General features: G+C 46.2%; 1 protein-coding gene across 4 annotated transcripts in view; it reads right to left on the reverse strand.

The window, feature by feature from the left end:
- Nucleotides 1-704: 704 nt before the first annotated feature.
- Nucleotides 705-14,872, reverse strand: part of COG2 (component of oligomeric golgi complex 2) — a 42,777-nt gene continuing 28,609 nt past the window's right edge. For 2 of the 4 annotated variants that reach the window (XM_010854505.1, XM_010854506.1), the window contains 8 exons: nt 10,925-10,986; nt 9,074-9,225; nt 7,376-7,573; nt 6,510-6,582; nt 6,108-6,250; nt 4,485-4,624; nt 3,122-3,305; nt 907-1,358 (listed from right to left, as the gene is read on the reverse strand). In XM_010854505.1, the coding sequence (XP_010852807.1) occupies nt 1,257-1,358; nt 3,122-3,305; nt 4,485-4,624; nt 6,108-6,250; nt 6,510-6,582; nt 7,376-7,573; nt 9,074-9,225; nt 10,925-10,986 (1,054 nt within the window). In that variant the 3' untranslated portion in view covers nt 907-1,256. Of the gene's footprint in view, nt 1,359-3,121; nt 3,306-4,484; nt 4,625-6,107; nt 6,251-6,509; nt 6,583-7,375; nt 7,574-9,073; nt 9,226-10,924; nt 10,987-14,872 lie in introns of all 4 variants that reach the window. The other 2 variants (XM_010854503.1, XM_010854504.1) reach the window with 2 other exon arrangements.

The following is a 14,872-nucleotide window of genomic DNA, read 5'->3' on the forward strand; positions in this document are numbered from 1 at the left end:
GAAGCACAGCCCAGCCTGGCGAGCTGGCTCCTCGGAAGAGGGCTCACGCCCTTGGGGTAGATCCCTCCTGCCGTCTCAGTGTTGCTCCTCTCACCAGCTTCCTAAAACTAAGACACACATCTGTCCAAGGGCAGGGCCCTCCCTGCTAAGATGAGAGTACCTGTTCTCCAACAGAGAGCAGAGATGCCAGAGCACGCCCCACTGGAGGCTGGCAGCCTGGACAGGGCCCGTGCCCCGCCTGCAGTGCTCACTGCTCTCTGGGGCCCCGCTCCTCTCCCTCCCGCTTCTCCAGTTCCATCTCGCCACTCCTGCCAGCTCCCAGGCCTGCTTACTTCCTTCCCTGTCACTGATTCTTTCTCTCCCCTACAGTTAACCCAGAGGAGGAGATGCACCTGCTCTCATGTCAGTGTCGGGCTGAAGGGCAGAGCCAAAGCCACGCACAAGTGCTCCGCACTCCTGTGTGAATCTGGGAGGAACAAAGCGACCACGTGCTCCCAGTGCCCCTCCCAGCACTCCCCCTCCTCCCACACGCAGTCAGCAGGGGTCCTGCTGACTTCAGGGGGAAGGTATGTTCGGTCACCCTCCGACAGCCCAGACCTGCCACATACCTGAAGGGCACTCCATGATGACAGGACCCTGCAGGTGCAAAGGAGAGGGGACGTGGCATCTGACCTTGCTGAATTCACAAATAAGAGGTGCATATGTTTTGGCAGACTCTTTTATTTAGGAAACAGATCCCCCTGCTGCTTCTTACTGTTGACAGAGGTCTGGGCGATGAGCCCTGCTCTGAACACCCAGTGGGAGAATGGAGAGCCGCCCGTACAGCCCTCTAGAGAGGCAGTGAGTCATCACCGAGAAGGGCGTTGGTACAGTGTAGCCACGCCTCTGCAGCCAGCCACTTCTAACTGCCGGACCAGAAGATGACTTTTTATTCACACATACACATATTTACTTCAATCATATTTTAGAAATCATCTCTTCCACGCTAAGATTTACAGTAAAAATAAAATAATTTGCTCTGTAAACTATAGTAGAAAGTTTCAAACATCTTAAAATTATCTTCCATACAACGGAAAAAGAGTTTTGTATTCTTTTTGGGTGAAAGAAGACCCAAAGACGCTGAGGGAGCTGCCCTGGCGCACTTTCGGGGACGAGTGGACGTGCGTCCTTGTTGCAGCCTGAGAGACAGCAGAGCCGCTTTCTTCCCTGCAGGCGTGAGGTCCAACTTTCTATTCCCCTGGGTTCTTCCAAGATGCTTAAGGCTGCTCCGCCGTTGCCTGGTCCTTGGCAGCAGCAACGAGCTCTGCAAGAGCTGGAAAGCTTCTTATGTCCTTTGTTCGCAGGCCCATCTTTTCTATCTGTAAAGGCCACAGGAATGAATCAAGTGAGCTAAATGTGGAAGAGACCCTTACAAAGCAGAAAACAAGATATCCACCCTCCCCTTACCCTCCACTAAACCAGAAAAAGGCAGTTTCCTGAAGACTGGTACAATAATTTTTTACTTTCAAATAAATGAAGTTAAAAAGTGTACTTATTATAACATTTATTTCTGGAGGTCATTCTACGAAGTCAGTGTCGATTTATCTCCATTCACTAAATCATACTCTCACCAGGATAAGAGCCTCTCTTATAGGCTGAAAGAGAAAATTCACACTAAGAAAAGGAACTTTTTAAGTGCAGAATTCTCAAAAAACGACTCGCCTGAGGTCTTAATCTGTTGGCATATCATTAACAACTTTTTCTTAGAAACAACTCTGGCACAGCAACCACACGGAAGCAGAGATGCAGCACAGCGCCCGCCACCCTTTATTCAACCACCGCCAAGCACGCGCGCACGCATGCACAGCAGAGTCCGGAGAACGCCAGGCCGACTGTGCAGCCTCTGCGGGCATGCTGCGGCTTGCCTGGGGGCTGGAGGAACCCATCTCCCTGGTCTTTTGCTTACTTGCTCTTCATCTGTTTATGGCCAACTCTTTTGCCCATAAAAAGACTTTAAGTCTCTTGTGAAACAGAGTAAGTAAACAGAAGAAGGTAATAGACTTTCTGCCAAGATGTCCCTGTAAATTCACCTGAAAAGGGAAAAATCTGGATTTTCAGTGATGACGCTGAGCCGTAAGAAAGAGTGACTAGAAAACCAAGCATCTTTTGATGGGAATGTTATGATATCACTTTTTCTCTAGCAAAAAGCTCTTCCTGGTGGCCCAGTGGTTAAGAATCTGCCTGCCAGTGCAAGCGACACGGGTTCAGTCTCTGATCCGGAAGATTCCACACGCCGCAGAGCAACTAGCCCACAGCCACAACCACCGAAGCAGCACAGGCCTCCGAGCCTGTGCTCGGCAACGAGAGAAGCCACTGCCTGCGAAGCATGTAGTACGACCAAGAGTAGCTCTGCTGCCACAGCGAGGGAAAGCCCACGAGCAGCAAGAGACCCAGTGCGCCAAAGATAAATAAATAGCAATTTAAAAAAGGTCTTTCTTGAGCATTTATTGCTACAGAAAACCTAAGCACTTGAGAAAGCCAGTTTCTGAACATTCAAGAGTTTGACACTCAGTAAGGATGGAAGGCCCTGCGTAGGACCCACACTTGCCCACAGGTGACGATGCCTACGTGACTGTCCACCCCTCCACTGTGTGACACCAAAATTTGTGTTTTACAGAAAACCTAAAAACCGCAGGCAGGGAGGCAAAGAAACTGTGCTGAGATGATTTCTCAAGCACCACAAGGAGAAATCAATGGCCTAATGCTTCTCTAGTTATTCTAAAGCCAAACTAACAAATATCTCAAAGGATCCTCCGACAGCCAGCACCAATGCCATATCAAGCACGGGTTAGACACTGGACCAAAAGGACACCATCTCTGCCTATGGGCTCATGTCCCAGCAGCTTTGGGAACATAAATGCCAGCAAGCCAACAGAATGTCAATTCACTGGACCTCAAAAACTCTGCTTTTTCCTTCTCATATTCGCTGGGTGCACATCCTTCTCCTTCAAGTGTCTGGGGCCCTGGTCCTCTTTTCTAGCACCGGGAATGAGCTTTTGGTCCCTCCCAGTCATCGCCGGGTGCCTGCTGGGCCCTTGGAACGCAGTCAGGGCCCTTGGAAGCGCAGCGGTGCTCGGGTCACCTGCTCTCCTAAATACGCAACGTCCAAGGCCAGCTGCCGTCGGATCTTGTCATCATCGCTCATGCCGCCGCCACTGAGCCCAGCCGGGCTGGCAGGAGTGGTTCTCCTGGCTTGTTTGAGCCTCTTCAGGCTCTCCTCCATCTTCCGCACAGAGTTCAGGACATCCGACACAGTCTCATAGTACCTTGAACATAAGACACAGTGGTCAAAGAGACGTAGTACCAAACACACCCACGAGCTTTGTGGACCAAAAAAGGGATTTTTTTAGTTAAAAATTCAATTCCAATAAAAGATCAGCCATAGTAAATATTGTTTAAGACTGAAAGAAAAACAGGGTCTCGACTCTCTAGCATTGTATTCCCTCAGAATTTAAGAACTATGTATATGAATTTTGTTTAAAATGTCCGTCCTGAGCACTAAGAGAAATCACAGGCCAAAGTCTTTCCTATATCAAGGCTGAACAGCAGCTCATTTCCCAAATGTAATTAGCAAATTCATTTACAATCAGTTCTAGGAACAGCTCATCATTTTTAAAGAGTAACAGTATTTCAAAAATTTTAAATAAAACTAATTGCCTTCAAAATGATTTCCAAATTATAAATGAGCTATATTTAAAAATTTTATTTACAAGCTGGTTACCTGGCATTTAGAATACATTTGCCAACAGAAACCGCATTATAACTCGTTGCTGTGTTCTAAATTAACTCACAAATGCTGCTTAATTCATAAGCAGTAGAAACAAAATACTATTGCAAAATTAATAATTAAAATTCAACAACAAAATCAAATAATATATTTTGATGTAACTCAATGCTGCATTCGGGGAAAATAGTTGGTTGAATTAGAACTGAAGAGACATTCAACCAGACTGAAGACCTCCTCTAGTCTCATTAGCTTGAGGCTTTGACAGCAACCCTGTAAGAGTTACAATCACACCCCACAAGGAACATGTTCGCTTCCTTGATTACCCTGGTCTCCCCAGGGCAAGTCTGCTGACTGTCGGCATGACCGGAGCCGTTATGGAAAAAGGAAACAGGACCTGAAAGGAGAAGTGTGCCTAGACCTGCAGAACATCCCTACATGGAGTGACATTAAGGACATCAAAGGCAGCGCGCTCAGGGGCCTGTGGGATATGCCTGGGTCCCCAGAGGTATGTGAGCTGTGGGAGGCAGGGCTGGCGTGGCTGCAGGCCAGGCAGAGCCTTGGCTGGGGTGGAGTGAGCACAGATGGGAAGAGACTGGGTGCCCACATCCAGCCTCGTCCAGTGACGAGGCTACCAACAACCACTTGTGATGACCCCAGTGACCTCTGACTTAGGACTTTTCTAAGAAGGTCCAGAACAGTCTACTTGTAAGTGACTTACTTATGCGTGCTCTCAGAGAGGGTGGCTTCTAACCATTGTCGAATCGTGGCTTGCTTGAGCTTGTCCTTGTGCCTGCTCTGAAGCTGGTACAATGGCTTCAGAGCGCTGTCCACGTAAGAGGAGGCTGTCACGGGCACCTCCTGGGTAATGGTGGTAGAGGTTAAAGATGAACAGAAAAAGAGAAAGTAAGTTACTCCAACCTCATGTTCAAAAGGACATTACTAAGGTACCAGTTGAGACACGTTCAAGTGTTGTCTACAGAAAGACCCTGGAGACCAAGAGGGAGCCACCGAGGACGATGCCCGGAGCTGACCGGACTCAGGTTCCCTAACCTTGTGTTCACACAAATCACCTGGCCACTTTGTTAATTCTAGGTCTGATTTTGTGTGTGCGTACTGGGCAGGAGGTGAGCGGGGCCAAGTTTTGAGACCATGCATTTATGACCAGCTCCGACCAGTGACCATTTGCTGCTGCTTAACAGACCAGCTCTTAAGAAGTGAGGATCCAGTTTGCTTACTTTGGTCTCTTTATCTGTACATCAGGGCACTGGCACTCACTTCATATGACGAAAGTCAGTAGAAAGCGTTTAGCACACTGACCCACGAGGCGAGCCCTTGGTAAATATAACAACACCCTGCTGATGACAAAGGGAAAGCTGGTAGATTCCTAAAGGAAAAGTAATGAATTTGGCAAACTAAAATAGGTCTGTCTCTCCCACTTCAGACCAGAACATCAGGAGATTAGATACTCTTGCTGATGTTCCCAGAGGTGGAAATTCTGCTGTATGTCCTAGATTTTAAAAGGAAAAGGAGAATAGCCACAGAGATGAGCTCATCTCGTCTCAGGACGCAGCCCAGCTGCCCCCTGCATCCAGAGCAGGGGCTGGATGGGAGAAGTAGCAGCAATAGCAGACCAGGCCCCGCACTGGGTGTGCGTGTGGAAACTCCAGGATATTCCAAAACAGCACAATGCTGTGGGACATTTTCACAGCTCCTGGGAATAACTTTAGTTGTAAACTAAAATCCAACTTTACAACCAGGAGAAAAGAAAATTAGAAGCAAAATAAGAACTAGCAAGAATAGAATGAATATAAACACTTGAAAATGAGAGTTCAAGAGAAAAACTAAAACACTGCTAAAAACAAATTCCCCAATTCCTATCCTATAAAGTGAAGACAAAGGAGAATTTGACTTTGAATACCAGTATAAGCTCAATTTTTCACTTTATAAATACCTTTAATATCTTTTAATGTAACGCTTTTATACCATATCCAGTAAAAGACAGAAGCAGATACTTCCAATGGCAATATAAAAGAAATAAGGTAAATTCAGATCTTCTCAAATATAGACTATGAAGACCAAAAGAAGGGCAGGACTTAAAATGTTTTATTAAAATGCTTTCTTTGAAAATACTATTTTCCCTCAAGGCCCAAAGTCCACACTGCCTAAGTCCAGCTACCTAAATTATGTCTGTGCCCAGGCCCTGGCCATCTTCTCATAATTGAATGAGATGGAGTCTCCCCTGGAGAACCTACTTCTGTTCTTGCTTAACCATTTCTTCCCTCTCTGGCCTTCCTGATACATACTTCCCCACCTCAGAATTCTTGTCAATGAGTGCACTGACCTTATTGGTTCTTCGGTACAGCCTGGGGACCTCCAGGGCACTTTTCAGGTGACTAAAGCAAGACTCACTTAAGTCCTGGGTGATCTTCTCACTCAAGGCGGGTACACAGGCAGACAAAGACAGCTGGGAGTCCTCCAGGGCTGCTGCGGAGATGGAAAGATGTGATTTATCACTCTATTCAGGCCCAGGCCTAAAGAGAGTATACAATAAACCAAATCAAATCACATTATTAGAATTAAAATATTTCATTCAGAGAAGTTAAAAATCACAGAACAGAATACAGAAACAACCAAGGATTTACAACTAGAGAAAACTGATAATTAAATATATCCTAGTCTCCAAAATTCTATTTTAAGTTATTTCTTATTCAAAGATTTGCTGAATCTAAAGACTCATTTTTACCTGAGATGGAGGAAAAATTCTTAAAGCCCATCACTTCAAGTTTTGGCTTGATTGTTTCTAAGAGTTCTGGAAGCTGAAATAAATATGCACTTTATATATTCAGTTACTTTTTATTAGTCAAAGGAGGAGGCAATTCTATATGCACCTACAGCTCCAGAATGTTATTAATTAATGATAAAACTAAACTCGGAACTTTCAATAACTTTCATTGGAAGAAAACAAAATTCTTAATTAATGCTTTCACTAGAAAATAATTCAACGACAAGGAAAATCATATTTTCATGGCTATTAACGCTATTCTGTAGCTTCCCTCAATACCAAAAAAACCTTATGATAAAGACCATGTTTTTGCTCAACACATACAGTATTTGTCCAAGCGCCACAAAACACTTAAACCTGTAAAAAGCAGAAATAAGTATCACAGCACTTAAACACATTCTGTTCTTAAACAAAGTTCTGTTAATGGTAAAAGCAAGAACATGAAACCTATGTGGAGGAAATAGGAAGACGTTTTAATCGTTCAGCACTTTTAAAGTATAAGTACTGGGTAAGCAGACTAGAAATAATTGGAATCCAACCCATTAAAGACCATGGCTCCACAGAGTAAGCTGAGCTAATGAGGGCCTGGCTTGCTCCTGGCCTGTGGCGTCACTGCTCAGGGGAAGCCAGGGCTCCAGGCAGGCATGCTGTAGACAGGCTGCTACCCAAGGAGGAGAGCATGCCCGTCAGGGGTGGAGGCAACACGGACAGGGAAGTAAATGGATGCTCTCTCTCAGGGGCCCTGGGCCCACAAGTCTAAACCCCATGAGGCCAGACAGTGAGAACACTGAACCCCCCACTTAGAATCCTCTGCAACACAGGCTTACCTGCTCCTGAAGCCTGTGCAGGTCTGTGACCACATAGACAAGTTGAGTGCTGGAAACGGAGACGATGGGCTTTGTTTCAGAAGGGCCACTTGCTTGGTCTTCGCAATTTCCTTGGGTGATAGAAAGATCTTTGCTGCCAGTTACCAAAGGCTTTTTAACATCCTTAGCACTTTCATTAGAGATGGGCCTGAGTAAAACCTGAAAAAGGATTTCAGTGATAAAATGTTTCCACCTGCAAGATACATGAACATGTAACTCAACACAAAAGTATTAAGTGAAAGTAACTCGTGAAAGGACACCGCGTCCCACCTCTCCAGGCAGGTGTGAAAGCAGGGGCAGGACACACTTGGCCCCGTGTGCACCCCTCCTTGACTTACGTGACAGTCAGAAATCAAGCAAGAGGTCCCGAAACTCAAGGGAGATTAAGATCTGGAACCTCGAAGGTTTTAAAAAGTAAACAATTCACTGTATTTACTTGATAAATTATCATCATAAGGGTAAAAAATAAAAGTCTCAACCTCAATCATGCTTCAAATAATACAAATGGCATAATGTTCTCTGCATAATGGATTGCTACAAGGGAAAAAACCTAAGAGAAGAGCACTTGCATCGAGAAAAGAATGGAATATTCTAGGTGTAAGAATAATCACTGGCTGGCATCTTGCTGGGGGTGATGAAGCAAGCCCAGGCCTCACAGAATCATATCAAGTCCACGGTGTCCCAGGAACTGCACGATCTCCGTGAATAGCTGCACAGGGCAGGGGCTCTACTGAGATCGGATGGAGCACCATTATCTGCTGGGCACCTTCGTTATCAGTTTGCTGGGCAAGAAATCTCTTTACTCCTCACAACAAGCACATGTAGAAGCTGTTTTCCTATTTTACAGACGAAGAATCTGAGATTCAGCCAATTTCCCTAAGACCGTGAAATTAAAGAGCAGCAGGGCCGAGGTCTGAGTTTGACTTGAAGCCTGTGCTTTTTCCACTGAAACACTCTCCTCCAGTTGACAGAGGGCTTTCGTGTCCGTGGATGATGGCTTCTCCATGTCATCTTTCCTAAACTTCTGCTCATGCTCTCTTATACTCATCACCTTGCACTGGCCGGGGTGTGTGTCTGTCCCTGAGCTGTCTGTGCAGGCATCTCTAAGACCTGGAACAGACCAGGTGGGGCCGGGTGCTCAGCACTGGACCACAGGAATGTTCCTGTGACTTTATGCACAAAAACTAACCAATCATCATGGGCATGTGAATACCTAATACATCCAAGCTGAAAAGGGTTTCTGAAACGAAGGGAAGGTTAATCAGTTTTACAACCTTCTAATCTCAGCCATTTGGTGTTTTTAAATATCCAAATATTAAGGAAAAAATATGCATATTTTTATCATCTTCATTAAAACGATCATCTCTGTTTTATGGTGCCTCTGTATTGGAGGCACCATACAAAGATTCTGGTTTTCCTCAAGGAAAATAAGGTCAATGCGGTGCTTTTCAAAAAGACGAAGCAATGAATATGTGATGACTGATGCCCCTAAAGGTCACATAAACAAGAGTGAAAAGGATGGAAACTTGGGAATTTGGACTATAGCCCTTGCATCAACCTCTCATGACCACGTGGGCTTTAAAAATCTTGGCACGTTTCCTTAACCTATCTTTAATTCATTTCAGTCTTGATTAGGGATGAGCACCAGCCAGCCCTCACCTCCTTGACAAATATGGAGTACCGCGCCAGAATCTGCAGCGTCAGTCTCCACAGACGATGCGCCAGCAGCGGCAAGAACATCTTGTCAGACCAGCACCTCTGAAGGCTGCTCCACGTCCTATGAGAAGCCAAAAGGCGATACGGGCTCCCAGCTAGAGGTAAAAACGCACAGTTAAGGAGTCGCAGCAGAAGGGCTAACAGCTAAAATCTTCAGCGGAGAAGCCAAGAGTGAAGCCAGTGACCTTCTGAAGAATCCTATGAGGTCAGAAAGAGTTGGGGAGGTGGCGTGCACAGCCAGGACGCCGTAAGGCGGGCACGCTACTAGGAGGTGGCGTGCACAGCCAGGACGCCGTAAGGCGGGCACGCTACTAGGAGGTGGCGTGCACAGCCAGGACGCCGTAAGGCGGGCACGCTACTAGGAGGTGGCGTGCACAGCCAGGACGCCGTAAGGCGGGCACGCTACTAGGAGGTGGCGTGCACAGCCAGGACGCCGTAAGGCGGGCACGCTACTAGGAGGTGGCGTGCACAGCCAGGACGCCGTAAGGCGGGCACGCTACTAGGAGGTGGCGTGCACAGCCAGGACGCCGTAAGGCGGGCACGCTACTAGGAGGTGGCGTGCACAGCCAGGACGCCGTAAGGCGGGCACGCTACTAGGAGGTGGCGTGCACAGCCAGGACGCCGTAAGGCGGGCACGCTACTAGGAGGTGGCGTGCACAGCCAGGACGCCGTAAGGCGGGCACGCTACTAGGAGGTGGCGTGCACAGCCAGGACGCCGTAAGGCGGGCACGCCACTACACCTCTCGTGTAATGCCGTTTGCTAATCTTACATGACTCCTTCTCCCAGGCATTTGATACACATTAAACATATACAACAATCAGAAATAGTCAGTTAACAGGCACTCTATAATAAACTGGCAAATGCGAACTGGAGTGGCAGTCACTTGCAAGGGTTTAATCTTTGGTTTTGGACTTGCCCTGTCTTCTCTTCCACTCCTGAATACGCTATTTAAACATAGAAGTCAATTACACATGGCTACTTTTCCAAAGACAGCTGAAAATAAACTTTTGAGGCTAAAGGAGCTCAGTTTAGATGGAACTTGGCTGCACGAAAGGGAGCACAGTGGAGTGGAGCTTTGTGGCTACAGGAACAGCCACCTAGGTGGGCAGTCAGCAGGGACGCCTAAAGCATGCCTGATGCAAACGTGTCTGGAATGTGTAGGCTGAGCCCAGTCCCTGCCCCCTGTCCCAGGACTGGCCCAAGGGCTCTGGAGGCCTGAGGCAGCAGTCCGGGCTGAGTCATCCTCTGGAGGGAAGGGTCATTCTGATCCTTTACCTTACCTTGAGAGGGAAGTGGAGGGTGGCCACATGGCTACAAGAAAGGCTGTCACTTAAGCACAGCAGGGGTTATATCCCCTTGACACATTATATTCAGAAACGAAAATATGGTCTCCTTCCCATGTTCTTAAAGCATCCTTTACATCGTCTCTATACAGCCGGAAGCTCTATAAACCTTTTTTAAAAAAGAAGTTAAACTATATCTTCAGGGTCTAACTTACTTCCCTGCTGGCTCTGATGGTATATAACCTGCATGCAATGCAGGAGACCTGGGTTTGATCTCTGGGTCAGGAATGGCTGCCCACTCCAGTAATCTTGCTTGGAGAATGTCAGGGACAGAGGAGCCTGGCAGGCTGCAATCCATGGGGTTGCAAAGAGTCGGACATGACTGAGCAAGTAACACTACTGGAAGACAGCAGAAGTTCAGAGCGCTCCCGGGCGCTCAGGCCGCCAAGAAGACCTGGTGAATGGAATCAACCCGCTTAACGACAGCCTGCGTCACTGTGAGGGTGTTACCTGGTGCGTCTTCCAGGACGTCTGTGAGTGCTGCTTCTAAGGATCCCGCTATTTCTCTAAATCTGAGAGAAAAACAAGAGTGTAAACTGCTGTTTTCTCTGCTTCAGGTGCCTCTCCCCCAACCTGCCCCCACCCCAGGCAATAGGACCCTTCTCCTGCTTGCTCGTAGGGCCAGTGCCTCAGAGATGCCCCAGCAGCCCTGATGCCTGGCCTCCACAGACTTTTCTTCTTACTGAGCAGGAAACAAACTTATCTGAATTACTTGACCAGGAAGCCATTTCTGGCAAGTCCCACCACCTACAATCAGGTAATCACTTCTGGGCCATAAGACTGGATTTTCCAGTCCTCTTACCTCCACACTATCAGAAGAAAGTAAATGTCCCTCAAACTAAGAAATGGAGAAGCTATATTCTGTATCTTTGTTTGCAGCTTGAGACATATCACTGAAAATAGGCAGTTAAACTAGAACAAGTCTCTGCCTGGTGCTCATCAAATATCTGCTGCCCACATGCCCACCCTGAGGCTCAGGATCTGCTTTCTCAATGGGTTTTCTGTTTTCTCTGCTGGCTATTTGCCATTGCATACCATCTTCTCACAGACTTCTGTTTTAACATCTGATGTGGACACATTTTTATGACTGTGAAATGAAACTGTGTGTGCATTTATTTCCTTAATTAGCTGCCTATGTAGCATCCTCCTTCCCACCTGTATAACCAACGCTCCCATGCTCATACTTTCTTTACCATGCATTCTTCTGTCACCCCCTAGTTCCCTTGCTACCAATAAATTCTGAACATACTTAACATCAATTTACCTAATCGAGGATCTTGGTTTTTTCGATAGTACTTATATGCTTTTTAAAAGCAGTTCTGAAACTGATCCTCAGGAAACTGGAGAGTAGACGCAGCAGCACTTCACACAAAGAGCAGCAGCCCTGCCCTCAAAGGCACGAGCGGCTGAGAGCAGAGGGCTTTGGGTCACCCTGACCGCTGGAGCTAGCCGCTCCCCACACGGAGGGAAGAACTCAGCAACTGCCCCGCGAAGCCTGCAAAAGGCGAGTTTCTCCAAGCAGCAGGCAGAGGCACAGAGGGAACAAGTGACAAGCGAAGTGGAGGAAGAGAAGAGAGCACTGGAGACTGCAAAGGAGGCGGTGCTCCTGAGCACAGTGAGGGGGAGAGGGCAGGGGCTGCCCTGCAGTGGAGAGAGGCCAGCTCTGCATTAGGCTCAGATCCCTCATCCCACCTTTTGCCCAAATCATTTAATACATAAAACACAGGAAGTAAGCTTCAACACGGAAAAGGCCTGACACTAACGCAGCATTGTTCAGAACGCGGAAAGCCAGAGGCAACCTTCACAGCCCCAAGGAAGGGAGGTTTCTGTAAGATGCGGCACAGTTCCTACTGAATGCAGCGTGAAGAGAGGTCAGCTTGAAGTTCTGTGGCCATCAAGGAACAGGTATAATTCAGTGTAAGTAAAGACACAGGATAAAACTATTCGTATGCTACAACAATCTGAAAATCACACAAACGAGAAAGTGCAAGAAACAAATGCAGCAGACCCCTAAATTAATGCCTTTTACACAGATGTTCAGGTTACGAGTGACCAGGTGTGAGATCCTTAAAACTAAACTGTCCGTGTCATGCGGCCCAGTCGCCCCCTCGCCCTGCCCTCCAGGAGCCCAGCACCAGCCCCTCAAGTAGCTTTGCTGGCCAGTAACTTCCAGGATTGAAATGTTAGGTTGTACTTCTTAGAAAATAAACAAAGTGAGATGTTACTTTGGTGAAATTTGAAAAGTTATGCTAACTTTTCACATGTATATGGGATGCCATTCTACTCTTGATAGAGGATTTGTAAGAAAGGCAACCCCAAGTACAAACACTCCTAAACTTTTACATTTGGGTATGGGGATGATCTGGAGACACACACCCCCTTCCCCACGCATGGCTCTACTGACGCATGGACACAACTTGAGGAGGGTGGAGGGGAAGGAAGGCACGTTAGTGCCACACAGACTCCAAGCTGTGAAGAAGCTACACCCTGTGAAGCATGTGCTGAATGGAGCAGACAGAGCGCACAGGTGACCATCCTGGGAGCATGGAACATTCTAGCAAGAGTTCAGTCAAAAAAGACATAACACTGCCTGTAGCATTTAAGGGGCTAACACCCAGCTTCCAGGCAGCCACTGACTTACTACCATTTGAGGCTGTTGGGGGCCGATGTGCATTTAATCTCTTTCTATGAAAACTAATTCCTAACCCTACTTTCCAAAACTCCTGTAAGAACAAATGAAGTGCTGGCACAACAGGGCACCAGAGACAGAAGGGGTGTCCGTGTGCTCACAGAATGGTGGTGGCGGGAGGCGTGCCTTCTTTCCCGAAGATGATGGGGATGTAGGCAGAGGGTCAGACCTGGGACTGTCTGATTGCTACTGAGAGTGCAGTATTAGTACTGATACTCCTTCCTAGAAATCTGTTGAAACATCACCACCCTACTGGCGTTTAGGCTTACTTTAAATGACCCTGAAGTGAATCAGACAGCAATACAGCTTTGACACTAGCCACGTCTGCAGAACATTCTGTTATCCCAGAGAATAAATAACCCAACCACTGACAAAAATCAACAGAATGGTGTTCTATAAAGTATTACTTGAATTTCTTTTTAAGTGGAAAGAGCAAATGCACTGAAAACAGGTTCCACACTTCGTATCTCAAACGTAACTTTTTAAATTTCATAAATTTTGAATAAAACTATTTACACAGAAAAGTTAAGCAATTCCTTTGAATGCTTATGGCTAAACTCTGGTGAAGATTAAAAATGTCTTTCATGGGACTGGCTGAGTTTCAGCATAGTTTAAGACTCAATTACCAGCTTTGAGAGAACCTGTGATGAGAGGAGAATGGGCTGAGGCCAGGCTGTGCTACCCTGCAGGGCCCACGACTCCGGAAGGCAGAATGACGTGACAGGGCAAGATCACCAAGTTGGGGGTATGGGGCCTGGGAAAACGACTAGATAAGAGGCATGTGGAGGCAGTAAACAGGAGTACAGGCTGTGATGGGTATTAGATATCTAAAGCAATCTAACCCAAAACGTAGACTACAGGACACACGGAAAGTTTAAATATCATTTCTCTACTGCACTCTTACACTATAGAATGATGCTTCACCATTCTAAATTTTTCTCACAAACCAAAAGGGCTTCTTGCCCTGGCTACATCTTGATCAGCACCTAACGGTTACTTCCCATGCAGTCCATGAGTATCTCAGACAAACAAATCCTTAATTTCTTACCTACATGATAATATAACCTTGAAAAATTAAGTATAAAGCTCAGTTTTGTATGTAAAAGAGCACCATACTAACAGTCTGACAGCTTTGATTTCATCATCAAAAGATGATTATATAGATTCTCAATCATGGCAAGTAATTACAAGTCAAGGTATTTAATATTTTTCCCTCTCTGTAATTATTCCTCAGAACTCCAGGGAAGGACTGCATTATAATTAATGAAAGCATCCAGCAATTTAAACAAAAAGCTTCCAAGTCTTTAAAAACCATTCTAACTAATGGAGGAACTTATTGTGATCTCATTCAAGAGAATCTGCAAAAATGGCCATATTATCATCTATTTTTCTAGGGGAACATACATTGTTAAGAATTTATCCTAAATTGCCCCAAATTGTCTACAGGACCACTTACTGACACTGGTGATATCATTATGCTATCCGGAAGGAAAGTGTCACCATTTTCCAGAACACTCACCACGATTATAAAGGAAGCCAAAATAATAACTACAATTCTTATAAATTGTAACTACAATTCTTATAAATTGATGGATGGAACCAGCTACAAACAATATTCAAGAAAGAATACTTTTCCTGATTCCCTCTGAGGATAAAAATGTTACAGATGTGCAAAACTACAGATGAAGGATAGGTCTGCTATTTGAAGC

This window comes from Bison bison, unplaced genomic scaffold (genome assembly GCF_000754665.1).
Source record: "Bison bison bison isolate TAMUID 2011002044 unplaced genomic scaffold, Bison_UMD1.0 scf7180017864341, whole genome shotgun sequence".
Taxonomy (NCBI): domain Eukaryota; kingdom Metazoa; phylum Chordata; class Mammalia; order Artiodactyla; family Bovidae; genus Bison; species Bison bison.